The sequence below is a fragment of the Genypterus blacodes genome, unplaced genomic scaffold (genome assembly GCF_046128005.1).
Source record: "Genypterus blacodes isolate CSIRO-AG114 ecotype Tasmania unplaced genomic scaffold, CSIRO-AGI_Gbla_v1 ptg000111l_1, whole genome shotgun sequence".
NCBI lineage: Eukaryota > Metazoa > Chordata > Actinopteri > Ophidiiformes > Ophidiidae > Genypterus > Genypterus blacodes.
Window position 1 is genome coordinate 4,397,790 of NW_027466915.1, and position 26,976 is coordinate 4,424,765.

The 26,976-nt window shown below is 41.1% G+C and overlaps 3 protein-coding genes across 3 annotated transcripts; all 3 read left to right on the forward strand.

Annotated features, from left to right (window-relative positions):
• Positions 1-1,438: 1,438 nt before the first annotated feature.
• On the forward strand, positions 1,439-5,331 carry serpinh1a (serpin peptidase inhibitor, clade H (heat shock protein 47), member 1a). Its single transcript, XM_076161391.1, has 5 exons — positions 1,439-1,650; positions 2,922-3,543; positions 3,620-3,718; positions 4,147-4,379; positions 4,462-5,331. Exons 2-5 carry the CDS (start codon positions 2,946-2,948, stop codon positions 4,762-4,764), a joined length of 1,233 nt encoding a protein of 410 aa, XP_076017506.1. The 5' UTR covers positions 1,439-1,650; positions 2,922-2,945; the 3' UTR covers positions 4,765-5,331.
• A 1,473-nt stretch (positions 5,332-6,804) lies between these two features.
• acer3 (alkaline ceramidase 3) lies at positions 6,805-16,686 on the forward strand. The gene is made up of 11 exons (XM_076161431.1): positions 6,805-6,945; positions 9,363-9,473; positions 10,976-11,028; positions 11,230-11,282; positions 11,601-11,682; positions 11,788-11,823; positions 13,653-13,711; positions 13,800-13,901; positions 14,278-14,382; positions 14,491-14,536; positions 14,643-16,686. The coding sequence occupies exons 1-11, from the start codon at positions 6,843-6,845 to the stop codon at positions 14,694-14,696; spliced, it is 804 nt and encodes a 267-aa protein (XP_076017546.1). The 5' UTR covers positions 6,805-6,842; the 3' UTR covers positions 14,697-16,686.
• Positions 16,687-22,326: 5,640 nt separating this feature from the next.
• On the forward strand, positions 22,327-26,806 carry LOC143009187 (collagenase 3). Its single transcript, XM_076161200.1, has 9 exons — positions 22,327-22,475; positions 22,616-22,764; positions 22,880-23,014; positions 23,623-23,784; positions 24,274-24,403; positions 24,535-24,671; positions 24,760-24,919; positions 25,900-26,000; positions 26,664-26,806. Exons 1-9 carry the CDS (start codon positions 22,333-22,335, stop codon positions 26,804-26,806), a joined length of 1,260 nt encoding a protein of 419 aa, XP_076017315.1. The 5' UTR covers positions 22,327-22,332.
• The last annotated feature ends 170 nt before the right edge of the window (positions 26,807-26,976 follow it).

The following is a 26,976-nucleotide window of genomic DNA, read 5'->3' on the forward strand; positions in this document are numbered from 1 at the left end:
GCATTTCTTTGCTGACGTGTAGCCTTTTGTGTCAAGTTTCATAGCTCACTCAAACCAAGTAGTGACCTAGTGAAATATTCATTTCCCCATAAAACTCATGGTTTTCCGTCACATATGATCGACAAAACAGAAAAACCATTGTGTATGTGTAAATTGGTCAAACTGAAGTCAAAAGTATCAGACATTCTTCCTTCTTTGTATATGTAGTTATGATTGAATGCTGGATGCCTGTATGATTGCTTCTCCCATGAGGAATACTGCAAGACAGCAGCTGTGCAGGGCTAGTGAGCTGAAACCGGGGGCAGTGGAGCCGGACACGCATCCGCTCATTCGCTTGCTGATCCTTCCTTGTAACACAGAGGCAACTCCCATGCAGGGGGAGGACACACATGACATCAGGGGAGAAGAGAAAGAAGCATTCATGGGAAAAATTAACTCATGTAATTTGGTTCCCATACGCCCACACACACTTCAGACTACACACAGAATAGGACAAACCCAGTAGATTAGATTAAGGAGGAGAGTATTTGCTATTATCACATAAACAGCTGCAGCATGAAATGATAATAAGTATACATACAAAACAAGTCTCTTTCCCTTTGGTGCTGCCGTGACTGTAAACCTTCAGTCGATAACACACAGGCATGAGACAATGAGAGCAGTCAGACATGGATCAGAGAGAATGTGTGAGAGATAATCATGTGATGTCTCTCTGTGCTCTACCTTCATGAGGAACAATTCGGAGACTGCTTCGATCAAGTGCTCTGAGCAGGTTTAATGAAACTGTTGCACTCTGTCTTCCAACATGTCATAGCCGTAGACTGATTGGTGACAGACAGGAGAAGTATCGCACTTGTTAATGCAACATCAAAGCGCAGACATGTAGCAGACATGTCGCGGTTTGTTCATGTTGGGATCAGATGGACGGTGGCGGTTTCAACAAACACCTGGAGTTTACATTACCCCCACGACAAGCATCCTGTTGAATTCCAAACGTTACTTAATGGATCAAGTGGCCTCCCGCTTCCTCTACTGTCTCAGATGTGACTGGTAGCTCTGGAAAAAAAAAAAAGGGTGGGGAAGGGAAGTACACACAGCACTGAGACAACAAATGCTATATCCGACTACTGCTACTGTCTTTTGCTGTGGTGTCTCTCATGAGTGTAAGAATTTAAACATGAATTTATGAACTGTATCTGCAAGACGAGATCCAGCATGCACCAGCTTCACAGAGCTAATTTAAGATCTATTTAAGGTTAAGAAAGAATCATAATGGGACTTGCATATAGTAAGATACTGAACAAAGGGAGGATTTATTACAGGCCTGTGGGTAAAATAGGCATTTGAATGCTGAAGAGGGCTACAATTTCAGGCTTTAGGACCTGGCGATGGGCTGTTGGTGGGGAGGATTCTTTTGCCATCGCCCCTGGATAAACTGGGCGGGACTGGGCTGGAGAATGCAGTGCAGAGATTTTCCTCTTTCAAAACCAGGCATGAACATTTATGCTGTTCTCTGACATTCTCCTGTTTCCCGACGATCAGAAAAGAGAAACAAATCAGATTGTTCTGTAGCAGAACAGTGCTGGAAGATCTATTTGGAGGCAGAGTGAGGAAGTCTAACTTGTTGTATTGCTGAGAGAGCCTAATAAGGTAAGAGAGAAGTGTTGGTACTAGGGGGGATGGGAGAGTGGGAAATGCCCAGGCATGCGAAAAAAGTCCACTCATTCTTTGAGTTTAGATATGTGGTTAAGACTATTGACAACACATTGAAGGTTTGGGATGTGCTCTTCATCTTAGTTGTCGACGAAGTTTGAAAAGTATGGAAAAGTAGTAGAACTGTAAAGGCATGTTGCACATAATGTTAAACGCACAGGAACTCAGACATCAAGGAGTTTGACTTCAACTTCTGACCTTCTTTTGTCTGAGACAGGAACTCCCTTCTTCTCTTTGTCTACAGTTTACACTAATGCACAACAGCACAGTTCACACTCACACAAACTAAGACTTTCACAGCCAACTCATGCACTGAAACTGGACATGGGCCTGTCTTGACTCATCTTTCATCCGAACACAAGCCTCACATGTCAATGAGATGAACTATCTTTCCTTTAATACATGACACCAGACTCATTTCGCAAATGTATATGTCAGAACACAACACAACCACATTCATATAGTCTCATGCTGAAATGAAGGGATCATTCACAAAACATTTCAAAGGTTTTAAAGGTACCACAAACTACATTTAACAGTGTGACTCACTGGGGCATTTCACACTTAAAGAGACAGAATATACGTTTGTAAGTGAGTTACAAAGTCACTTATAAACTTGCAATTCAGATTCTATTTACTATAGATCACATAAATTATACTGTGTGCGCTGTGCTATGTTTTTAAGTATATTTAGTTCATGCCTCTGTATTGGCTTTGCAACTTTGTGAGCCTGTGACAACATGCCCATGATACTGCTGAAAATGTCAGACGAGGTTGAGATTATTGATGCAGATAATCCAGCAGACGGTGTTTCAAGAGTGTGTATGTGTGTCAGCGTGTGGAAAAGACCACAATGGACCAATCAGCAACAGTCAGAGTGAGATTTAATTTTATCATTTCTAAAAGAGAGTTTGGTGTCTTCACTGTTTTTCCTGCTGACTCCAAATACTTCCAAGCAGCTAGCCAGTATCTTGGCTTTAGACACTCTACTTCCTGCTGCCTACGTGGCTCTTATGTAGGAGTTCTGTCTACATGGAGGAGTCTGATTTGAGTGGTATGAGCGACCTACTTTAGATTAGAAAGACAACCAGGCCTATTGCATTTAGGATTCAAGAACAAACATTAGTGATTTAGTGATTTTGTCTCATTTTCATGGATCACAACTTTATGTTAACAATCACTTGTTGCGTCCTTGTGTCTTTCTGTAGGTTTTCACTGACTACAATCAGAGGATGTGGGTGGCTTACCTGGCAGCCATGGTCCTCCTGGCCACTGCAGCCTCAGCTGCCACATCTGCCTCACCAGACAAGGTCCTCAGTAGCTACGCCACCATCCTGGCTGACAACAGCCCCAACTTGGCTTTCAGTCTCTACAAAAACATGGCCAAGGAGAAGGACACAGAGAACATCCTCATCTCCCCAGTGGTGGTGGCCTCTTCTCTGGGTCTGGTGGCCCTCGGGGGCAAAGCCAACACCGCCGCTCAGGTAAAGACCATTCTGGATGCGGCTAAAGTTAAAGATGAGCAGCTTCATTCCGGTTTGGCCGAACTCCTGACTGAGGTGAGCGACCCCAAAGTCCGCAATGTCACCTGGAAGATCAGCAACCGCCTGTATGGACCCAGCTCCATCAACTTTGTGGATGCATTTGTCAAGAGTAGCAAAAAGCACTACAACTGTGATCCCTCCAAGATCAACTTTAAAGATAAGAAGAGCGCTGTGAACTCCATCAATGAGTGGGCGGCGAAGTCCACTGATGGCAAACTGCCTGAGGTCACCAAGGACGTGGAAAAGACAGACGGGGCGATGATCGTTAATGCTATGTTTTTCAAACGTAAGTGCATTTCAAACATCCATATGTATATTACTCTTTTGAAACCTTATGACATTTTTATTTATTTTACACACAGCACACTGGGACGAGCAGTTCCATCATCAGATGGTGGACAACCGTGGATTCATGGTCTCCCGTGGCTTCACTGTTTCAGTACAGATGATGCACCGCACAGGTGGGCCGAAACAAGAACTGGTAATAGACTCATGAGCAAAACTATAACAAGCAACATTACTGTTACCAAAACTGCTCCTTTCTGTGTGGTCGAGGGTTTCTACTAGCATCAGAAAACAACATGTGCATTAGGTAAATAATGTACTCCTGCCATCACTCAAGACATCATGGCCAAGGCAACAAGCTGTAGATGTGAGGTTTGTACTGCGTTGTGGCTGCAGGATGGTTTCAATGCAGGGGACATACAGCATTTCTCTATAAGGATATTTAGGTTTAATTTACTTACACTTTTACTCATTTCACAGATTCTTGTATTGAAAGAGGAGTTGTATTGTGAGATTGATGTGATTCCCAAAATTAGATTGTAAGCTGTACTGTTCATATATACTACGTATACAATTTGTAATTCCTTGTGATTTCTTTCCGAAGGTCTCTATGGCTTCTATGTTGACCCAACCAATAAGCTGTCCATCCTAAGCATGCCTCTGGCTCATAAGAAATCCAGTATGGTGTTCATCATGCCAAGTCATGTGGAACCTTTGGAGAGGCTGGAAAAGCTGCTCAGCAAGAAGCAGCTTGATACGTGGATGAGCAAGCTGCAGCAGACAGCCGTGGCTGTGTCTCTGCCTAAAGTCAGCATGGAAGTCAGCCACAACCTGCAGGTAAAAGAAGCGAGAGGTCCCTGTGATGATTGCTAGTGTTACACCGACATCCTCTCACACTTCTGTCTCTGTTTCTTTTCAGAAACACCTCGGGCAGCTGGGTCTTAAAGAGGCCACGGACAAAAGCAAGGCTGATTTTTCCAAAATCTCTGGAAAGAAGGATCTGTATCTGTCCAGCTTGTTCCACGCTTCCGCTCTGGAATGGGACACCCATGGGAACCCCATGGACATCACCGTCTTTGGCACGGAACAGATGAAAAGCCCAAAGCTCTTCTATGCCGACCACCCGTTCGTCTTCTTAGTGAAGGACCAGAAGACAAACTCCATCCTGTTCATTGGCAGAATGGTGAGGCCAAAGGGTGACAAGATGAGAGATGAATTGTAAACACTGTATTCCAGAGTTTAACTGATTGTTTGACAGTGTCTATTTGTGTAAGTGTGTTTCCTACTGCAATAAGAGAAATACGAAATTCTATATTTGATATCCCTCAAGCACATTCCTTTGCCTCTTACCAAAAGCATTCCAAAAACTTTTTTTTTTTTCAAAACATTTTGTCATGTGTCATTTGAGTAAGCAAAGCATTGTGTACAACCCTCGTTTCCATCTTGACATCTTTGTTGTCACTATGTGGCTTATTTGTCAGATCACATGATGGGTGCTCTACTTTCATCACATATAATGAACATGAACACATGCCTGTACAAATATTGTTGTTGTTGTGATCATGTCTTAACAATTGTTGTAATAGTTATTTAATTTGTAAAGCTGTAGGATTTTCACAAAGATTGAACTCCTGCTTTACACTACGTGCCACCTCAAGCATAGAATTCTTTGATCAAGAGGCTACATTGCTCATTGGCTTGGTAACACACCACTAAATAATACACTGAAGAAAATGGGAGAGTATTTGGACTGTTTCCAGTTTTTACAATAAAAGACAAAAACAAACAATTTGTGTGTTCATAAATGTTTCATATTGGATGCTGAAGTATCTGTTTGTGTTACCTGTTTGTGTTAACTGCCTCTTGTTTTGGCAGTTTGCCTGTTTGTTCTGTTTGTTGTGCCCTGGGCAGTTCTGGTGAGGTCAACCCTCAACCAGTGGGGGTTTCCATTGGAACAGCATGAGAATATTCCTGCTGGGTCATTTGTTTGTGACTCCTACTCTGATTTATAACCTTCCACACCTGTTCAACCTCAGTAGGGAACATAGGATTGCATTGATGGTGGTTCACTTGGTCACCATGTCATTCCTAAAATCAAAGCATTAGACTTATATGAAAGCTTGGTGAATTTGCATAGATGATGCTTTAGTTTGACAAGCAAAGCACTTGTTGATAGTCACATTTGCTTCTTCTTTTTTTGCAATTTGTTTTAAGCAGACATTGTACATGACATTGTACATACAGGTGTAGGATATTTCGGAGATCATTTTTTATATAGAAAGAGGGGAAAGAGGAGAGAGAGATAGAGAGAAGGGAGGAAGGTTGTGTTATCCCTACTATTGTTGTTGAACTTTATATGTAGACCCTGAGGTAGAGTACAAGTGGACTGGAGTTGCAATGATGTCAAAGGGTACATACAGAACTTACAGGATGATGTCAAACAGCAATGTAGGCTAGTACAAATTGCATCATAGGTTGTGATAGAGAGAGAGAGAGAGAGAGAGAGAGATAGGGGAGAAACAAACAGGAAAGAAAAGATCCAGAAACCCCACACAACCCCGTCCTGGACTGCCTGAAATGCAAAATAAAATGATAAAATAAAATAAAAAGGAAACTGATCTGTGTTCTGGTAATCATTAGTCACAACATTTGCAACATAAAACATGTTGTATGTCTGTATATTAACAATGGAAACTGCTACACATCATTTGGTTAAAAAGATAAAGGCAGTTTTATTTGGAAGAAAAGTAGTACAAGCACAGCAAACAGAAATGGAGAGAAAAATGATGACAAACTCCGTTTTACTACGTTATCAACAATTATTACAAGGCCTGCTGTTATTACCGGTTCCTTCAGTCTCTACCGCCACCTAGAGGGAATCTGAAACTGTTCCACTCGTCCTTGAAGTAGCAGACATGGGAATGTACATGCTTGTTAAACTGCAATAATCTATACGGATTATGATTATAAAACTAATACTACTGCTACTGCTACTAATAATAATAATACTATTACTAATACTCCTACTACTACTACTACTAATAGTTGTTATTGTTATTCCCAATTTAATTCTACAATCTCAATTAATTGTTTAAATTATTTTTCCTTGTAGACCAAATCCTACATTCAGCATTGTCATATACTGTATATAAACTAAACTGTACTCTAATAATAATTTTCTTTTCTTTTTTTTTGAAAAAATTACGTGTGTTGTTATCTGTGAGCTCGCGGTGAGGGAGGGGCTCGCGCTGTGATGGGACTACAAGCCCGTTAGCAGCCACAACCTCCTCCTCTTCCATCATGGCTCCCTCGTTGGACAGGCAAGGATACTGGGGGCGACCGACTTCAACGCTGGACTGGTGCGAAGAAAATTATGTCGTGTCCTTCTACATCGCGGAATACTGTAAGTAAAGCACAAATACTACATTTGCAAACGAAACAGCGAATTCCGGCCAGTTGTACCGAGAGGAGCTCCGTACGTGTGTGTACAGTGACTAAACATGAAGCAGCGACTGCAGCGGCTTGAACACGAGTTAATATATGTTATCTTGTTAATCATTTAAAGTCATTTTAGAATCTTCCTCGTGGTATGAACGGCCTTTGACCGACTCGGAATGTAAATAATGAAAATGAAAGCAGGTCTGTTATCGCTGTCAACATGTTTCCACTCGGGCTGTTTTGCATGTAGGTCCAGTCACGTTACTGTATTCTGTCGTTCGTGTGAGCCAATTTAACACACCTCGTTAATAACACTGTTTTACGTGAGGTGCAACGATCATTCACACACGTGGAACTCGATTAACTTCTCTTAAGATAATATCAAGGTGCCTCATTCCTTCGTCAAATGATAAAAACTGGTTCCTCAGGAATACCAGTGAGATTTCATGCAGGAATGACGTCAACGCAGATTTACGTTCATCAATATGTGCTTTCTTTGAATTATTCAATCGTTGCTGCAAGTTCTCCACCCCAGTTTAGCCTCTCAGATCTGAACTAGGCACCTCTAGGGTCTATTTTGATTGAGCCTATGATTATTAAGTACTCATAATAATTGAAATGCGCCCATTTCATTTATTCTGTACACATGCTAATCCCAACCACTCACACTCACACACACACCTATGATAAGTAACTACCTCTCGGTAGTGTCATTCTTTACTAAATGTGTGTTTCTTAAACCGTGTTTACAGTCTTGCTCTTGTTCAAAGTACTTAGGTGCCAGTTAGTCCATCGTGGACTCGTGCCAAGTGGGTCAAAGTTGAGTGAGAGGACGCTTTCTGTTCTGCTATTCTACACAACGCCTTCATGGTCAATATTAGATCTGAACCAGGCCTCCTGCAGCTTTCATTACACGTTCCTATTGTTCAAACTTTGGCACTGATCTGAGTGCAAAATGTCTTTGAGTCTAAGCATTGTTTGTCCGGGCAACCGCACGCTGGCTGGGTTAGATGCTTGTTTTCAGTCACAGACTAATGGGACAGAATTGTTTGACATTTAAATGGTGATTCAGGCTACAATGGATGGAATTTGGCATTGTTCATGTGTAACAGAGATGCCAACGTGATTTTAAAGCTCATTTGATGTTTTGTTTTTTAATTCCCCTGCGTAAAACATCAGAACACGGTGACAATAAGGACTTCAAGCAGGGACTGTTGGGAGACTGCAGTGGTGACGGGAAAATAGATCTGTACTTTTTCGGGCATGAAATTGGCAAATATGCTGTAGCCTTTGGATCTACTATCCCGCAATCACAGAGTTCATGATGTAGAAAGTAGTAATAGCAGCTGTAGGAGATAAGCATCTTGTCACAGTCACATGTTTACAAGTGAATGTCATTGACAAGTAACAAAATAAAATACTGACATGCCGTAGAATCCTTGACACGTGTCTTCTTCTCCGTTTTTATCAGAAACCAAAGTCTACAATGGTCTCTCCAAGGACTCTTCTGCAGAGGCCTTGACTTTTATCAGACGCCTCACGATAAAGGGGAAGAGTCATGTTGATTATGTGGCACAGTGGATCAGTGCTTGGCCATGCTGGATCACTGAACTGGGCTTTTTGAAGTTTGCATGCGGCGGTTTCCTCCCACAGTCCAAAGACGTGTTGGTTAGGTGAAATGGAAAGAATGAATTTGTCTTTGTCCTTTTCTATGGCAGAGATTGTGATAGAGTGGAGAGCGAGTCAGGGTGTGGCCTGTCTCTCTGCCTCTCTGCCTCTCTGCCTCTCTGGCCGGTGCATGCTTGGATATACAGCCACAGATGCATGTGGTCGGGGGTTATCGGATTCTGTTTTGGTTCAGTCAAAGTTCTGTGCTCTCATGTTCTTTGTTGGTGTGATGTGCCATCTGTGTGTCAAAGAAGCGAGGCAGCGAAAGCACACTGACCGCATATTTGTATTTACAACATGCAGGGAGAGATGTTTACATACACAAACACTGCCAGAGGAGTGGATGAGGGTCATGTGCTGAAAGGTTCTTTCCTTTCCTTCCCGGTGTCACATTTCTCATGAGTGACCTCGTCATTACACCCTCTGTTAAATTCAGGGTGCAGTGAATGGATTTTTCTTGTCCTTTTCTCTCCAATAACATCAGAAATATGAGAACAGTACAAATAATCTAAAGAACAGAACAACGACTTAGATCAGCAGCATAGAGGTGAATAGAAGTCAGATAATGTGCATTTATTCTCTGTAATCCATCTATCATTCAGTTTGTCCTTTGTGATTGGATTCCCTATATTACTGCATCATCAGTCCTGAATCATAAATCATGTCACCCACTCGTCATCATGCCGTGTTTCTCTCTGTTGTTTTGTTTTACAGGGAACACAGTCAGCAACCTTATTATGATCCTTCCTCCCATCTATGGGGCCATCCAGACATTCAGAGACGGCCTTGAGTTTCGCTACATCTGCGCCTTCCTGGGTTTGGCAGGTTAGTCTTAAGACACAACAAAGCCTGTGGCTCTGTGTCCGTGAGAATACTGAGGGAGATTTATCTTAATGTAATAACATACAAGATAGACATGTACTTGCACATATTGCATACACCCACAGTTTCCAGGTTATTATTGAAACTAGTGCAAACTAATACAACAACAAAGCAAAAAGGAATCACTTTATGAAACTGATCGTGTTCTGTTTTTATCAGCAGTGTGTCAGAGTTTATTTTTATTTTATTTTGCATTTCAGGCAGTCCAGGACAGTGTTGTGTGAATGCGGGGTTGTGTGACTGTGGGGTTGGGGGGGTTTCGAGATAGGACGTCCTCTCTCTTTACTTTCCTGTTTGTTTCTCCCCTATCTCTCTCTCTCTCTCTATCACAACCTATGATGCGATTTGTACTAGCCTACATTGCTGTTTGACATCATCCTGTAAGTTCTGTATGTACCCTATGACATCATTGCAACTCCAGTCCACTCGTACTCAGGGTCTATGTATAAAGTTCAACAACAATAGTAGGGATAACACAACCTTCCTCCCTTCTCCGTCTCTCTCTCTCCTCTTTCCCCTCTTTCTATATAAAAAAAATGATCTCCAAAATATCCTACACCTGTATGCACAATGTCATGTACAATGTCTGCTTCAATAAAACAAAAACAGTGTGTGAGCGAAGCATTGAAGCGATGTTACAAAAATTTCAAAACTAGGTCACTCACATTGTTGCAGAATTCCGGATATGCCTATGTGGCGTTCGCTTACCGGGTCTGTAGTCTGTAGATTGAACCGCTATGGATCCATGTTGCTCATTCTTCAATAGCGAGAACATAGAAGTTAATCAAAACAATAAAAGCTAAATGTACCTTCTGGATTCACAAATAGATCAGGGTCACGCTACCATGTCGGTAAGGCCTTGTGAAAATCATTTATGTTTTATTCTCGCATAAATTCTCTCAGGTGTCTTTACATTATTGGGATGTGAGGCACTTGGAAGTTACTAAAGTATTCCATTGGCACCTGGTAAGTGAACGATCTCCAGAACGCTGATAGTGACCTAGTTGCGACCTAAAGAACCTTAAAATCGCAAAATTCTGTCAATTCTCTGGAGGGTTGCTTTAAACTCTGTCACAAATTGCTGAGAACGCAGTCAGCCGCACGCAGGACTACATTAGTTTGAAAGGTGTGTCTAATGGTTTGTCCACATTTGTCCCATTTGTTTGAAAGCCTTTTCACTCATGGAATCCAACACAAACCACAGCCTCAGAAATTGCCTTAACAAAACTGAACACCACAAGCTTCAAAGGAGTAGGTTCTGTGATCGGGCTGATGAACTGGTTGCATCGGCACAGAATGTTAGTTTGCAACATGCAGTAACACAACCAAACAGCTGCCTTTACTGCTGGAAACCGTCCCATAATCCTGTGCTGTGTGTGTGAGTGTGAGTGTGTCCCCCGACCTTGACTCTCAATGATTTGTGGGCTTGTCTGTGTGTTCCCCAGCTGTTGGTGTCGGGTCGTGGTGCTTCCACATGACGCTGCTGTATGAGATGCAGGTGAGCTCAGTTACAGTTGGACAGAAAACCGACTGTCAGCAGAAAGGGTGTAAATAATAAGGGCGACTGTTTTTCAGTGTCCACCTTTGTTTTTCCCGAGAGCGCATAAATCAGCCACACTTGCTCTGGGGAATATGGAACAATGTCCTTTTAGAGTGATGTGTTAATATGCATTTTCTGTGTCTGTGTTGTCATTTGTAGTTGCTGGATGAGTTGCCAATGATCTACAGCACCTGTGTATTCGTCTACTGTCTGTAAGTGTCTCAGCCGTATGGAGTTATTGCTGCTGAAGGACTTTCAAAAGCAACTGTTAGGACTGATAGCCTCTGGGAGCAAACCGAGCATGATCAGAGCTTTAAAAATGAACCAGCCAATCACTCACCGGTCACTGGATCCATTATAACTGTGGTTTTGGACTGTATCTGTGTGTGTGTGGAGCTGTTTGAGCCAATGGGTCTCTCTCCATTTACTTCAACTTCGACTGACTTTGCTTTGTGTCCTTTATAATGACAGTATGCCTTTTAATTTAATCTGGACATATTCATAAGTGAGAACTTTGATTTGGATTTCAGATATGAATGCTTCAAACAGGAGAACAACATCAGTTTATTTACCATCACCTTATTATTGATCTTCAGTGTATCCGTCACCGTGGTGAGTATTTGTCCTCAGTGTTGAGATAGTCTTAGCTCAAGCACACTGCCAACAAAGTGTGAAATCATGAACACATTCTTAACTTCTTCCTGGTTGTGTTTGCAGGTGTACCTACAGTGGAAGGAGCCGGTGTTCCACCAGGTAAGGGAGTGCAACACGTCACACTCTGTTTGTTCTTAGGGCTCAGCGTATCAAAAGTCACTCTGGTCTTGTGTAAACACTGGGCTTGCCGACACAGCATCTAACGACTGATTTGGCTTGTACGTCTTGTTAAACACAAAGCTGCAGTTCATGTTAAAGCACCGCTGCACAGTATTGTTCTGTGAATTGGTGATCAGTTTATCAATGTGCTGCACTGTGCCTACGCCTGTTTGTTGCCGAGAAGAAGAATCTCGTAGCCTTAAGCAGCTATAAGCTAGAAAGCATAAACCCTGTATTTGTGTTTGAAAGAGTAAAGTTACAGTGTGTGTGTGTGTTGCTTTGCAACTGTAAGAACAATGTAAGAAGCTGCTTCTGACTGTTGACTCTGGAACTGGTTTATTGACTTGATGTCACTGCTCCATGGTGATTCCCTGCTGGAGACACTCAACACACATGTAGACTCAAACTATGTCTGGCTGTATAATCTTCTAATCTATTTAAATAGTGATTAATTGACGACACAAGGTCGTGTGCTTTGCTCTGCCAACTCCCTGTGGATTTGTAAAGCAGCAAATGTAAAACCACTACTGTGAAAAAAAGTGCTGTAGGTATAATAGATCAGGTCTGTTCTCATTGGGCAGCTGCACAATCATGGATGAAGACACACTCTTTAGCATGATTTGTCTTCTTTAGAAGTCGAATAAATGTTTGGAAATAAAAGAAGAAAATAAATCTCGGCACCACAGTCATTGTGATGAGCAGCGTAAAGTTGGTATGTATATATGTGTCACATTGATGCCACGATAGTTCAACCCCAAGCTATTGAGAGTAAAGAGGAAGCTGCAAATGTATTGTGTTAATGGGGTTAATATTTACTTTTCAAAAGGTTTGTCTTATACCCAGAATAATTCTAAAAGTATTCAAAATGGACAGCAGGGAGACTCGATATACAGGATAGGGTCAGTAAAGTAGAGCACCAAGTCATCTGTGCACACTGATACTCAATATTCAACACCATTGTGAATAAGACCTTTAAGGAGAGTGGAAGACTGAAATGAAATGGCAACAAGTCGCTAATGAAGCTGTTTTGGTCCTTTGAAATAATACTCAGCAAAACCCTTTCCAAGTGAGGCGCAATGATTTTAGCCAACTAACGTCTGTGTTTAACAAAGACCGAGGTCTATCTGAGCCACAGGCGGTGGGGTTTGTCTTTCTTTAAGAAAACAGCGAGTGAAGCCTGAGTCAGAGCGGGGGGAAGTGAAGCGTCCTCCAGGCATCCTCTAAGCGCCAACAAGAGTAAAGGTGCCAGTTTAACAATGGATTCCTTCAAGAACTCTATACGAAATCCACTGGGGCCTGGAGCTGTATGAGATTGAAGAGCTCTGACTGAGGAGTGGAATTCTGCAGGAGAAAGTGTTGAATCCAGAGTTGCAGCGTCAGCCTGGGTGTTTAGAATTCTGAGCTCAGGAAGGAACTGATTCAACTCTATGGTGTCCGTAGCTTCCTCGTCGGATGTGTTGATGTAAAGATGAGGGCGGTTCAGGGATCTTTGCTTTACTCATTGGATTTCTGAGGGTTTCCCCCATAAGTTCTACACCTTTGACAGCGCTCCCACATGCTCGCTACGCTGGGAAATAACAATAATAGATGAAAAGATGAAGTAACAGACAAAATGCTGCTTGCTTTATATATTGTCACAGAATACCCCTGTGTGTTTAAAAAGTATCAAATATCTCAGAATTACAATAACAAAAGGCATCCTGTTGGGAGTTGTAGTGATGATCATTTGTCCTGATTTCATTTATCAGCTTTGTGTCTTCCGCACCTAGGTGATGTACGGCGTGCTTGTAGCTTTCCTGGTGTTGCGCTCCATCTTCATAGTTACATGGTAAGTTTGGATTCATTACCATTCCCCAGGAAAGTGTTGTTACTTCTGTGCAGTACATAACAAACTGCTTGTTGTCCTTCCTCTTTAGGGTGTACCCCTGGCTCCGAGTGCTGTGTTACACCTCCTTAGGCATCTTCCTGCTAGGGTTCCTGCTTTGGAACATTGATAACATCTTCTGCGACTCATTACGGTGAGCAGTTGAGGAAGCGTTACCGACACGTGTTTGCGATTCATTCCCCTGAGCCAATCACCCGCTTCTCCTTTCTGACAGTGATGACCTTAACACTCAGTCATATTGTTGAAAAGCCTTTTTCCTCATCTGAAGGACGGATCAGGCAAACTCCACTTGATGGCAATGCTCAGAAATACGGCAAATGGATTGTGGAATATCAATATTTATGTTCTCACTCTAGTAAAATGCTAACTGTTCTGTATTTGTAAATTTGATTTGAACAGATTTGATGTGTCAATAATGATGTGCTATCTAACAGCATGTGTGTGCGGCAGAACAGTCTCACACACTCTCTATGCGCCTCTGAATCACCAACATGTTCTTCGTCTCTTAGAGCCACTAGACAATCGCTGCCCTCTGGTGTTGGAGTAGTAACACAGTTCCACGCCTGGTGGCACATCTTCACAGGCCTGGGCTCCTACCTGCACATACTTCTCAGGTGAGCCCGCTCCACACCGCTTCTCTTACTCTGGCATATTGTAGCTGCAGTGCGTTATGATGTAATGAAGCACGTTTGTGAATATGGAAATGTTTCTGTCCTTTTTAGCCTCCAGATCAGGTCAACCTACCTCAAGCACAGACCAAAAGTAAAGGTATGTTTATTATTTTATTCTGAGATATTTCCGTTGTAGGTGTTTTCCAATAAAGACGAAAGTTCCACAGCCTAACCTCAAATCCTCAATGTCTCAATGTGTTCAGTTTCTATGTGGCATGTGGCCCACATTGCACGTTGAACCGCAGAAGACGAGCTGAAATGAAGGGACGGGGACCAACTGAAGGATGGTGACTGCCACATCCAGTCACCATCGGCATAGAGACCTAGCGACGCCCCTCCTCCTGTGCTGGGACCTCAGCCCCCAGCCAGAGGGCAGGTGTACCCCAGGGCAGCACCGCAGGGCCCCTTCGGTTCTGCACTGTGGTGATTCGCTAAGTACAGTATAGCACTGAGTTAAGTGTCAAGAAACTGAAGACTTTTTTTTCCCATCAATCAGAATTTTTTAAGTTAGCTATTGTGTCATTTTATTGAAGTGTAATATTTGTATTTGCTCATTAACTTTCAATGCAAAGGTTCATGTTTTGTCCACTGTTAATGCAGTGGTAGATGTGGAATGGGAAAAGGGAAATGTCATGATTCATGTTAGCATGTTAATCTTTCTATAACTTAGTGGATACTTAATTCCCCTAAGCATAAAGATGTTTAGATCCCCTTACTCAATCATTATTAAGACTGTATTTGTATGTGTAGTTTCCACAGCTCTGCTTACAGCACAGTGTTTCATATTTTGTTTGAGGAGTTTCACGCACTGGTTTTGAATGTGCTCACTACATGAGGTAACTGCCAGCTAAAACTCGACACTGTGGTTTTGTCTTGATTAGAACTTCCTCATTCATTTGCTCTCAGACTCGTCGTTTAACTGGAATTTATCCTTTGGAAACATGCCAAGACTGGAATTACATCATTTTTTTTCCTCTGCCAAAGTTGCTTTGAGATTTAAACCACAGTCAAGTTCACACGTGACCTGACTCACCAAGCAGGTCAGGAGGTCCGATGCCTAAATGGCCTCAGCACACCTGTGTCTAATGTGTGACCCATTTTTGTCAATCTTTATAAAGTATGGATATTTGAAAACATGTTGTACGCATAAGCTAAACTGTGCATATGTAAGATAAATATCAGGTACAAGTGACAAAAACCTGTGAAAGTGCATTTGGAAAGGTGTTTGTTCAGCTTGTCCCTGTATTGTGGCTGATTTGTGCAGCTTGCTCTGAGATCAATGAACTCATTCACACACTGGAAAGCAAGAGCCCTGTTAAACATCACTAGTTCCTGCGTGCTTACTTTAACTTAGAATAAATTTAAAATAGACGTCAAGGACCAATTGAATAAATGGAACATACAGAATACAGCTGAGTCATTGCTCCATCCTGTGTAGAATAGACACCACACTTGTAACCCTAACCCTGTTTAAACATTTCTCTGCATTTATTGTTTATTGTTTGTCTTTCAGTTGTGTTTCGTGCTCAAAAATGTTTATGTAAATGGAACGTACTTGTAGCAATCTACATAACCACTAGGTGCCATTGCTTTCTAGGTTGATATTTCCCAAGGGTGCCGTTGTATTTAAAATAACACCTACCTACCCACAACTCTAAGGGTCTTTCCCTCAGTGTTACTGTATTTGTGCTGTGAATTTAAATTGTATTTAGATCGAATGCATCACTGCAGTGATATGGATACGTCAATGTAAATGATAGTACTGTGGGCTTTAAGGTATGGTAACTAGTAAGAGTAAATATGCACAACATGCTTGTTGGTTTGACATATTTGTATTGTTCAGACCTCATACAGCAACTGTCCAGAGACAACACACTATACATGCTATTTCATACACTCATACTGTACATACTGTTAGTGTGTTGCAAACATTCATAAGCACAATTAGTATTAACATTGTTCAAACATTTGTGTGAGCTCTCCATTGTATTTATTCTGTTTTTTTCCTGAATCCCTGCTTGTCAGAAGAGTTGAGCGGTTGTCAGAGGGTGCCTTATTTTTATCCTTGCGGTGTAATCGAAGTTGCCTTGATGTTCATGCCGCTCCTCTATTATTACTCTGATAGTTTTATGATGTATGCTCAGCATCTGAAGGTAAACAAGCTTCCAGTGCAGTTTGCCACCCTCTTCTTTGGCCTTCCTTGGTTTCATGTGTCCCATAATTGTACAAGTCGCTCTTATGATCTAACTGGCCAGAAGAAAAAACCCTGCCAACATTTAAATGATCTGTGTATTGTCAAATAAAAGCATACGTGTCAATGTGGCATGATGAGTGATGAAGTTTATTTGGCTTTAAACCTCTCTCTCTATCCGTTCATATGAAGTGCAAAATAGAATGTACACAAGACCTATAATCTAAACTGAATATTGATGACTACATATGCATATTCATACGCAAATATACTCACATGAATGCATGCATGTATACGTGCAGGTTCATAAAAACTGCCACAGTGAAACAATGCAGATATATTATCATATGACTCTTAGTTTTGGCTAAGTTGAGTCATGCGGGTTCAAGGTGTGGTTGTAGCAAACACACTAAACACCACGCACACAAGTAGCACCTTTTTTCCATAACGCTGTCCAGCATTTGTACTTTGAAAGCTGACAATTCCAGTACCAATTCAGCCACTCTCTCTTTAACAAACTAGTTTACCTAGTAAGAAATCTACTGAAACACAGTCTGATATAGTCATTGTTGATATAGTTGTATCAATATGCCTTACACACACAAGCACACAGATCCCTTGGTAATAGCTAACCAGAGACACATTATGGGCTTGTTCGTGTTAATGAGTACGATTGAGGAAACATAAGCTGGAATTTAAGGAAGTAGAGCAATTTCAAAATCTCTGTTAACCACAAAAACACATCAGGCCGCATTTGTGTGCATTAGATGGAGCTCTAATGTGACTCACATGGATTGATGACGATGATATATTACTTTAGTGATTCTAATCAGGTGAGTTTGTCACAGCTGCTCACAGATTTCATGGAGGATGAAATGTAGATACAGTTTGTATGTGTTTGTGAGCAGCATAGCAAGTCAACGTGTCTGGACAGAGGTAGCATACGTCACAAGGGCGAAACATAAAGATAGTAATCCACACATAACTATGCACTCACACTCACAACTCACAACTCACAACTCACAACTCACAACTGCTACACAAAACATCAAGGTGACGGCATTCTGGGCTGATAAGATTTCTTAAAAACCCCAAACTTCTCAAATATAGGCTCAATTGACACTGCACATTTACCTGCTTGTGTGAATGTCAGCATATACACATATTCTGTGTTTTTCCGTCTGTTTTCACCAAATTCTCTGCACTCTGTTCTGGCGTGTTGCAACTGTCTAGGCAGCATAAACATGATCTTAATAATTGCATATAGAAAATGTAATAAGTGTTATTCATTGATCTTTCTCCGTCTAATATAATTTAGCTGTGCCCACATAAATCAGCTCCTCCACAAATATGGTATAAAAAAAGGATTAAGGAATACACAAGGGATTAAGTGGAAGTAGAGGCCCTGCAATTTGGATGGACACATCATAGTTAAAATGTTAAGTACAAAAGACCTATAGCAGAAAATCACACACACACACACACACAAACACACACACACACACACACACACACGCGCACACACACACACACACACACACACACACACACACACACACACACACACACACACACACACACACACACACACACACACACACACAGAGAGAGAGAGAGAGAGAGAGAGAGAGAGAGACCAGAGACCAGAATCAGAGACCAGAGACTAATTAAATCATCACAATGCAAACATTTCATTGCTGGCACTGGCCTTGACAGAACATGTGGTTTATTGGGAAATGGAAGGAAGTGACAACTCTGTAAAATCCCCTTTGCTCCTGACCAGGCTGGACACACGCACACACACACACACACACACACACACACACACACACACACACACACACACACACACCCACACCCACACACACACACACACTTATTAACCACAGCTGAAATCATCAGCAGGTAGCTGTATGTATTAAGTGCTATCACCATTAATGTTCACAATGTTCTCCATGAAAGAGGGGGCCAAAGTTTTTTTTCACAAAAACTACACAGTTATATAATATAATATAAATCAGATACTGTTGAAACATGATAACATATTTATGACATATACCTTTTAAATGTTAAATAACTCAATAAAATACACAAATACATTTTATAGTTAAACAGTTTCTTGCATTTATTAAAACTCTCCACTAATATATATTTCATACGGGAGATTTAGTAAATACCTTTAGTAATACATTTCACAAAAGTCTATTCTTTTGCCCCTCTGAAAAATATTTGAAACATTTGCTTTCTAGCTTTTCTTGATTATATTTAAGTATTACATATTTGTTATCTATGTAATATAAAACATTTGTAACAATCTTAGATTTAGTTTGAATGTGGAAATGTTGTGACATTTGATGTATACAACAGTATTTTCCAGGAATTCGCCTTGTTCTCCTGGCACTCCGTCTGTGTTTCTAAAGAGCTGTGATGTTGCCTGCTCCATTAAGAACATCACAACGGATCTTAACCTGAGGGGACAGGAAACATGCTGTGTCTGGTGTTGTGTGTCATAGATTCCTTTTGGGGTCATTATCAGGTTTTTCCCTGTATTCCTGTTGAAGTTGACTCAGAAGTTGTTGCAGCTATTGAAACTGGTTTTCTTGTTTACAGCCTTGGTTCAAGCTGCTTCGTGCGGGCATTCTGACCGGGAAGGCGATTAACGCCCGTCACTACATAACTGAGTCATGCTTGGAATACCCAAGCAGAGTCATCATCTGAATGAACACACCCTTAGGTACCTGCTGGGTCTGATGTTACTGATGCAACAGTGAACACACTCCTATGGCTGTAATGTACACCAATGAATCTCTAATATGATTTTTAAAGTACATAATGTGTATCTCATACATTTGCATATACTTATGAATAGACTGCAAATGAGTGAATTGTCTTGGCCCTGTATGTTAAACATATATATACAGTACTGTATGTGGTATGCATCCCATCTATGCCACATAAGGCTGTTTTTCTATAAATAATCACTGTGAATACTGAAGCTTTGCATGGATGGTCACCTTCATAGGGTGTTTCTGCCAACATTTCCAATGTGGCGTCAGTGTTGATGTTAAAGTAAGAGAGTACTTCCCCTTTCAGTCTGGTGTACGACATGGCTGCCATCTGTGCACCCTGTTCTCCCAGCTAGAAGTTCTGGACTTTGAACCACTGAGAATGGAGAGGAATTTGCTTATCTGGGAAACCTTGTAAGGCCTGATAAAGCGGCCAGTAAGGAGAGTGGCAGTGTCCAGCCCATCTGGAGGTCAAAGTATTCTCAAACTAAGATATGACTGCATGGACCGGGGTGATATCCCAAAGATACTGTAGCTCTCAGATGGACTCCACCTGGATAGAGAGCGATGGACAAAAACAACATGGAGGGGGACAATATGTCAGAGCAGATGAAGGAGATGAAACATGGGAGGAGGCAAAACAAGTTGCCAAGGAGTAACATGATGAATGCAAATCATTTCAGCCTCATGTTCCTTATGTATCGTTCTCCTTGAACTTAAGTTTTGCAAGAACATTTTTAACCCCTCAATTATCCACAATCGTAACATACCATTGTAATGCTCCATAACACTTCAGATGTGTAAATCCAACACTGATGACCACTTTGTTGGAAGGCTCAAGGGTAATTGAAATACTTGCAGCCCTAAGGGTTCCTTTAAGGAGGTTTAATGGGACCCTGCTGTATGTGAAGCCACCATGCCGTTCTTGTTGGGACAGGAGCACACACTGATAATTATTGGTGGGATCCAGGTGGCCCCCTCGCAGCTCGACATACTGTACAACTCTGTGTATATTTAACCCTGCATGTCATGGCTGGCTGGGGACTCTTGCCTGTCAAACATGATGAGGATGCTGTGGCTGGGTCTTCTGACGCTCATGATGCCAAGCCAGACTCTTACAATGACCTTGTCCCTCCAAAGCAGACAGCTACAGCCATCACAGCCTCAAGCTGGACAATCTGAAGCTGAGCAGGATTTTGCAGAGGTAAGTATATGCTCAAATGTTTGTTCAGCTAAGTGCCAGAATTTCCCAAAGGCTTCTTGTAATGACATCACTGGTGACCCTTTGGTTGGATCTATGGTTGGAAATATTTCCTGAAAATGTAGAGAGATTGAGAGATTTTCTTTTTGCTGTTATTTTCTACCTCGTGATAATCACTGATGAAGTCATAGTTTATTCACCATATCCTTTTAAACTTCATCATTGATCTGGGACAGCCACACCACAGTTTCATGACTTGCCTGATTAAGTGCATTTACAGTGTTTACTGTTTGTGCAGCATCTACTTTAATCTGTCCTGTTTTTAGTGCAGTGTATCTCTTATAAATTTGATATCTGACTCTGGTCCTCTTTCCATTGCAATAGACCATAAGAAAGTAAGACTCATTAGATTTGTCATCTGTGAATCACTGACTGCACTTCATGCTTGTTCTGAGCTGAGAGCTACAATGGAAGCTCATTTAACTCTTAATTAACTCTTAATATAATTAAGCTGTCTTCCTACATCATAGAGTTACTATGATGTAGGAAAACAGCTAAATTATACTATCACAACATACAGCTTAGCTTCCTCATGACCACAAGAAAAATGTTTACCTATTCCACATGTAAGATATTTTCTGCAATATAAAGTCCTTAATTTTAAATTTCAAAAGTTTTTAAAATTGTGGAGTCCCTACCTGCTGCTCCCCAATCCTGCCTCCGCTTCTCATCCCACATGAGAATACAAGATGTGATTGACAGTGGAGGCGTTGATGCCCCTTGTGGTAGATGCTAGTATTTTTTGGGCTCCTTTATTTTTCCTTCAAAATCAGATTCAAAATCAGTTATATGATATTTTTCATGGAGAACTCAATGTGTGGATTCATGCAGGGTGTAATGACAATTTCTGCAAATTCTATAAAAACTTGTCTTTATAAAGTAAGACTCTGTAGCTTTACTGTGTGTACAATAAATGACTTAAGGAAGCTCTTCTATTGCATTCACAGTCATATATTGTAATAAACCTTCATAGAGGGGACTCATTTATTGCTCCTCATCCTTTTACACCGTTAAATAAAAAATTTAACCATATAGAATATTGTACAATATATACATTACATTACGAACATTTGGCAGACGCTGTTATCCAAAGCGACTTACATTACATTACCACCCTTCGCAGAGGGGGGAGCAATTGAGGGTTCGGTGCCTTGCCCAGGGGCGCCTCGGCAGGGGCTCTAACCAGCAACCCTCCGATTCCCAAGCGGAAGCTCTACCCACTGAGCCACTGCCTACCTGATATACAACAATGTTTTTACAGAGAACTTAAAAAAAGGTTCTTTACAGTCACACGATGTCTGTAGGTCACACGGGACACCTACAATTACATGACTACATCAATCCTTCTGCACTATACTATTATTAAAGTTCTGGAATGTTTACTGTTTTTACTGCTCATTTCATGAATGTACCATGTTTGGTCCCTCTTTTTCACACCACCTTTCCTCTCAGGGCACAAGAAAACATGAGCGATCAGGAAATGAGACATAATGCCTCAGGTCTCATGTCTGCATCTATTATCATTGCCGCAGCTTTGTCTTTGATATTCTCAGGCATATCTAAGGCAATTCTATGGCTACGAACCCAAGAGACAGAAGAGGACGGCCGAATCTAGTGATGACTGGAGGACTGGAATCTGTGTTAAAGTGCGGGAGATGCAACGCTTCCTTGGTTTACCTCCAAGTGGTGAGCTGACCAACGACACTCTGGCAGTTATGAGGAGGCCACGCTGTGGTCTGTCTGATGTGGAAGCATTTGGAAAGACGGTTCGCTGGAAGAGGCGAACCCTCAGCTACAGGTCAGGGATCGCTTCCGACCACAGCGGTCAGAAATGACTTTCATTGAGAATAGTTTTAATGTTTCTATCTATAATAATTGACGTGAAAGTAAAAGGATTATTTACAATAATAATAACAATATCAAATGTCAATTCCTCAGGATCCTCAGCTACAGCAGGACCATCCGGGCCTCTAGGCTGCACAAAGTCTTCCGTGCTGCGTGGAAGCTCTGGGCTAATGTTACACCAATCAATTTTCGTAAGAGGAGCAGGAGAGAAGCTGACATTGTTATCTCCTTCCACAGTGAGGGTGAGCTCTAGAGAGGCCTGATCTGCCAGGTTAAGTTGCCCAAGGATCCTAAAATGTGTCATTTGTAGAGGACATATTTAATATCATGTTTAACTGAACACTGTGTTTGTTGCAGACCATATGGACGGTTCGCCCTTTGATGGCAAAGGAGGGACCCTGGCTCATGCTTTTTTGCCTGGGATTGGCATCGGAGGGGACGTTCACTTTGATGCTGATGAAGAGTGGAGCTTTAATGCTACTGGTACTGATGGTAAAAATTGCCCTCTGGTGTGACTTAGGGGAAAATCCTGACCCTATGCTCTGTTATCACTATGACAACCTGCCACACACCTGTTGAGCAATCTACAAGAAGATATAAGACACCCAAGCTACAGTTGTCCCAATTCAAGTTTGAGCAGAAAAAAGACTTTTAAATAAAACATTGAATAATTTTTTGTACCGCAAAACATTAATATAATGTACATAGTTAACATTTTTATGTTCACAAAATAATCAAAACAATATAAATATGGTGTAGAGAGTATGGTGTAGAGATCCTACACCATTTTTGCAGACTAAGGAAAAATGTCCTTAGTCTGGTGGCCCTACAGGTACAAAGACAACTAAAGTGATTTTACAAAAAACAGACCTAAATATTTGCACATAATTCACTTTTTTCCTGAATAAATCTCAAAACAAATGTAAATCTTTCACTCAACATATAAACACACAATATAAGACAGATTTTGTGGCCTCTCCATACCATTTTTCCTGACTTATGACATGAATTCTGTCAAATTAACCTCTTTTTTACAAAACCGTGGTTCTCAGTGTGAAACCATGATATAAGTCTCCATACAACTCAATTTTCCTCAATAGGTTTCAATCTATATGCTGTAGCGGTGCATGAGTTTGGCCATGCTCTTGGGCTCCCACACTCCTCTGACCCCGGGGCCATCATGTACCCAGTGTACAACCTTGTCCCAAATTCTGACATTCAGCTGTCCTTCCAAGATGTTGAAGACGTTCAACACATGTATGGTGAGTCAAAAGGCACATACAACTAGCTCTTACATTACCAGCAATACACTGCGGCTGCATTGTGGACAGCCTCTCCCAGCTTCGGATGTTATTTATACCTCAATATTGACTTAAGCTTTGCTCCTAACTCATTCATTATTTAATTGTCTCATATCTTTAATGCACATATGTCATAGTAATTTCATTATGCTCCACTTAGCTATGCAAGTATCTAAGACTCACACACAGAGCCCAATGTTTCATTAGACCGACACATGTTGCCTAATATGTTGCACTGGATGTCATCAAGATTTTTAATTCCTATACTCTATGTTATCTTCTCATTGCTGACACATAATAAAACATCCGATCCGGTATTTACCTTTTTATGATTTAAAAAAAATATCCTGAATATACTTACACATTTTCAATAGAGCTTACCTGATGGTCACAAGTCTGGTTCATTTTTGATCCTGTTAAGACAGTGTGTGATTTCCTTTTGTTGCTCAGGTAGCAATCCCAATTTTGCCTCACTGTCCTTGAACAATCCTCCACCAAGAACACCTGACAAATGTGATCCAGATTTATCTTTTGATGCTGTGACAAATTTACATCGGGAGGTTGTGTTTTTCAAAGAAAGGTATGTGCAGTGTCCCAGTATATCCACTTAGAGGGTGACAGGTACAATGGCTGCTCACCTGATCTCTCCCTAACACAATGGCTCTTGGACTTGCTGTGGAATTTTGGAAAATGTTGTAATAACTTTTCCAGATTTATGTGGCGAAAACATCCACAGTTTGATGAAACAGGAATCAGTCTGATCAGCGGCCTGTGGTCAGACAGCATTCCTGCTTACTTGGATGCTGCCTATCAGAATGTGGAGGATCATTTCATTGCCTTTTTTAAAGGTAATCTATTCTAAAAGAGCACAATGAGTTTGAACTGAATGTCGACTGAATGTGACATATGGCTGAGACACTGGTGTGTTTGCTTCAGGTCATCAGTACTGGATGATGAGGCAGTTAGACCTCATGGAAGGTTTTCCAAGAAACATCTCTGAGTTGGGTTTCCCCTCCAGAGTGAAATCCGTGGATGCTGCTCTTCACTTCCGTAAAGCTCGATACACTTTGTTCTTCACTGGAAATGAGTGTTGGAGGTATTTATGATTCCACACTGGCTGAGTACTCTTGAAATGTTTCTGCTATTATTTGCTTGTATGAACCGGTCTGAACATACAGCATATGAATATCTGGATCTAGGCTAAATTGCATGTGTTGATAGTCAATCGAATACATGTTACTGATTGTCTTTTCACTCAAATTGGTATGTCTGGAGAAATAGACCAAAATGTTGAAAAATCCCCAATGTTGCAATTTAAAGACATATTACATTATACATTACAAGCATTTTAGCAGACGCTTTTATCCAAAGATATCTGGATCTACAGTATATTTGGATCTGCCAGTTAAGTCAAGCTCCAGTGAAAACTTAACCTCCTAGCAGAAGTCATCAGAATATAATGTGAAATAATGTAGATAGATATAATGTGTTTATTTTCAGGCAAGTATCATCATTCATACTCAAATTCAATTTCAAGTTTGACTACACAGTGTCTCTACATAATATGGCTGTTATATGACGATATAAAACAATACGGGACAGCAGATTGGTCTGGAGGGGGGGCGCTCTGGACGCTCATTCGCCTGCAGCGAGACCAGGAAGTATCGCCTCATTCGTTTCCCTATGGCGGTACTTAATCATGGCGCTCCTTTTCTGATCCAGCGCCCCGCCCCCTCTGCAGTAACTCTGCGCCCCCCACTTTAAGAACCACTGCGTTGAAGAAATAATGGGAATTGCCATTAAATTGCAATAGAATGTTGTGTAAACAACCATAGTACCTCTTTCTCACTGTCCAATACAGTTACCACATATCTCGTTGAATAAAGCAGAACAGCATGTCCTCATTGCTTTGGTTCTTTGGATATATGTCATCATCTGTGGTTGATCAGCTGAAGATCAGAATAACTGCTAATGTCATTAACGAGAGCTGTCATTGTGGATTTATACTGTATGCAAATCTCCAATAGAAAGGGATCTACTGTGCATTTTATCATTTCTTATCTTTTTGATGTTTAGGTATAATGAGGAGCACAATAAAATGGAAGAATCACCAACACCTATAGAGGAGCAATGGCCAGGAATTCCCACTCCCCTAGATGCAGCTGTCTCATATGAGGGTACTACCTTGCTCCCTTTGGTTTAAATGGCATATAAATGTAATTTATCTGTACTGCAATTAAGATAAAAATGCACACTAAGTCATATACAGGTATGTGAATGCAAACAATAGGATTCCTTTAATTAGATTGATATCAAACTTTTAACCCAAATGTGACATTTCAGTGCCACTGGGTAGATTTCTTAGGCCAGGATTACATTTAACATTAATCATACATACATGTGTGTGTGTGTGCATTATGGCTGCCACACTTATCCTGTATTTGATTCTCTGCATGTTCTCAAGAAATAGCATTTTATGTTACCAAGATGTTAAACCAACAAATATATTTTGTCACACAATGTCAGCATCCCAGCAAGTAGAGCTGTGTGAGGGCGTCACACACTATTTCCATTTATATGAAATAGTGTGTGCAACATAGCAACAAGTTCTTGGGCTAACCAGAGGGATTGCTTTTTTTCTCATCTAATGGAAGAGATGACAGAGATGGTAGATATACATTTAATATTTTGGTATAAAATGATGCAGGAAGGGTACAAGAGCCATCAGGAATTTGACAGACATACTGATGTAACACAAATGTTACACATATCTCCTTCCTTGGCATTACTCAAAGCCCAACACATGCTGGGCTATATTAATAAATCCCCTTTGCCAACAGGATATGTGTACTTCTTCAAGGGAAACGTCCAGTACAAATATGACAACGACATCAAACACTTCATCTCCTCTGGACCGGCCAATGATCTGCTTGAATGCAAGTCCGAGGCTGACAATGAAGTATTGTTAAAGAAAAATTATTAATGTTAACCATCAAATTATAGGATTTTGTGTAGGTTAATGGTGATGATGATGAATGTGTATGTGGTGTGTGTGAAATATACCCTGCAATAACCGCAATGCGTCAAATTACAAACTGGTTACTGATGAATAATCAGGAAGTGGTTACAGATGTCGGTCTGTGCAGTGTTGTA

Excerpts from the sequence above, each read along its gene's own strand:
- serpinh1a (XM_076161391.1), top strand. The coding sequence starts at position 2,946 with ATGTGGGTGGCTTACCTGGCAGCCATGGTCCTCCTGGCCACTGCAGCC. Across the intron at positions 3,719-4,146 it reads ACAGATGATGCACCGCACAG|GTCTCTATGGCTTCTATGTT; the intron begins GTGGGCCGAAAC and ends TTCTTTCCGAAG. Across the intron at positions 4,380-4,461 it reads AAGTCAGCCACAACCTGCAG|AAACACCTCGGGCAGCTGGG; the intron begins GTAAAAGAAGCG and ends GTTTCTTTTCAG.
- LOC143009187 (XM_076161200.1), top strand. The coding sequence starts at position 22,333 with ATGCAACGCTTCCTTGGTTTACCTCCAAGTGGTGAGCTGACCAACGAC. Across the intron at positions 23,015-23,622 it reads TAATGCTACTGGTACTGATG|GTTTCAATCTATATGCTGTA; the intron begins GTAAAAATTGCC and ends TTTCCTCAATAG. Across the intron at positions 24,672-24,759 it reads TTTCATTGCCTTTTTTAAAG|GTCATCAGTACTGGATGATG; the intron begins GTAATCTATTCT and ends TGTTTGCTTCAG.
- acer3 (XM_076161431.1), top strand. The coding sequence starts at position 6,843 with ATGGCTCCCTCGTTGGACAGGCAAGGATACTGGGGGCGACCGACTTCA. Across the intron at positions 11,824-13,652 it reads AGGAGCCGGTGTTCCACCAG|GTGATGTACGGCGTGCTTGT; the intron begins GTAAGGGAGTGC and ends TTCCGCACCTAG. Across the intron at positions 13,712-13,799 it reads TCCATCTTCATAGTTACATG|GGTGTACCCCTGGCTCCGAG; the intron begins GTAAGTTTGGAT and ends CTTCCTCTTTAG.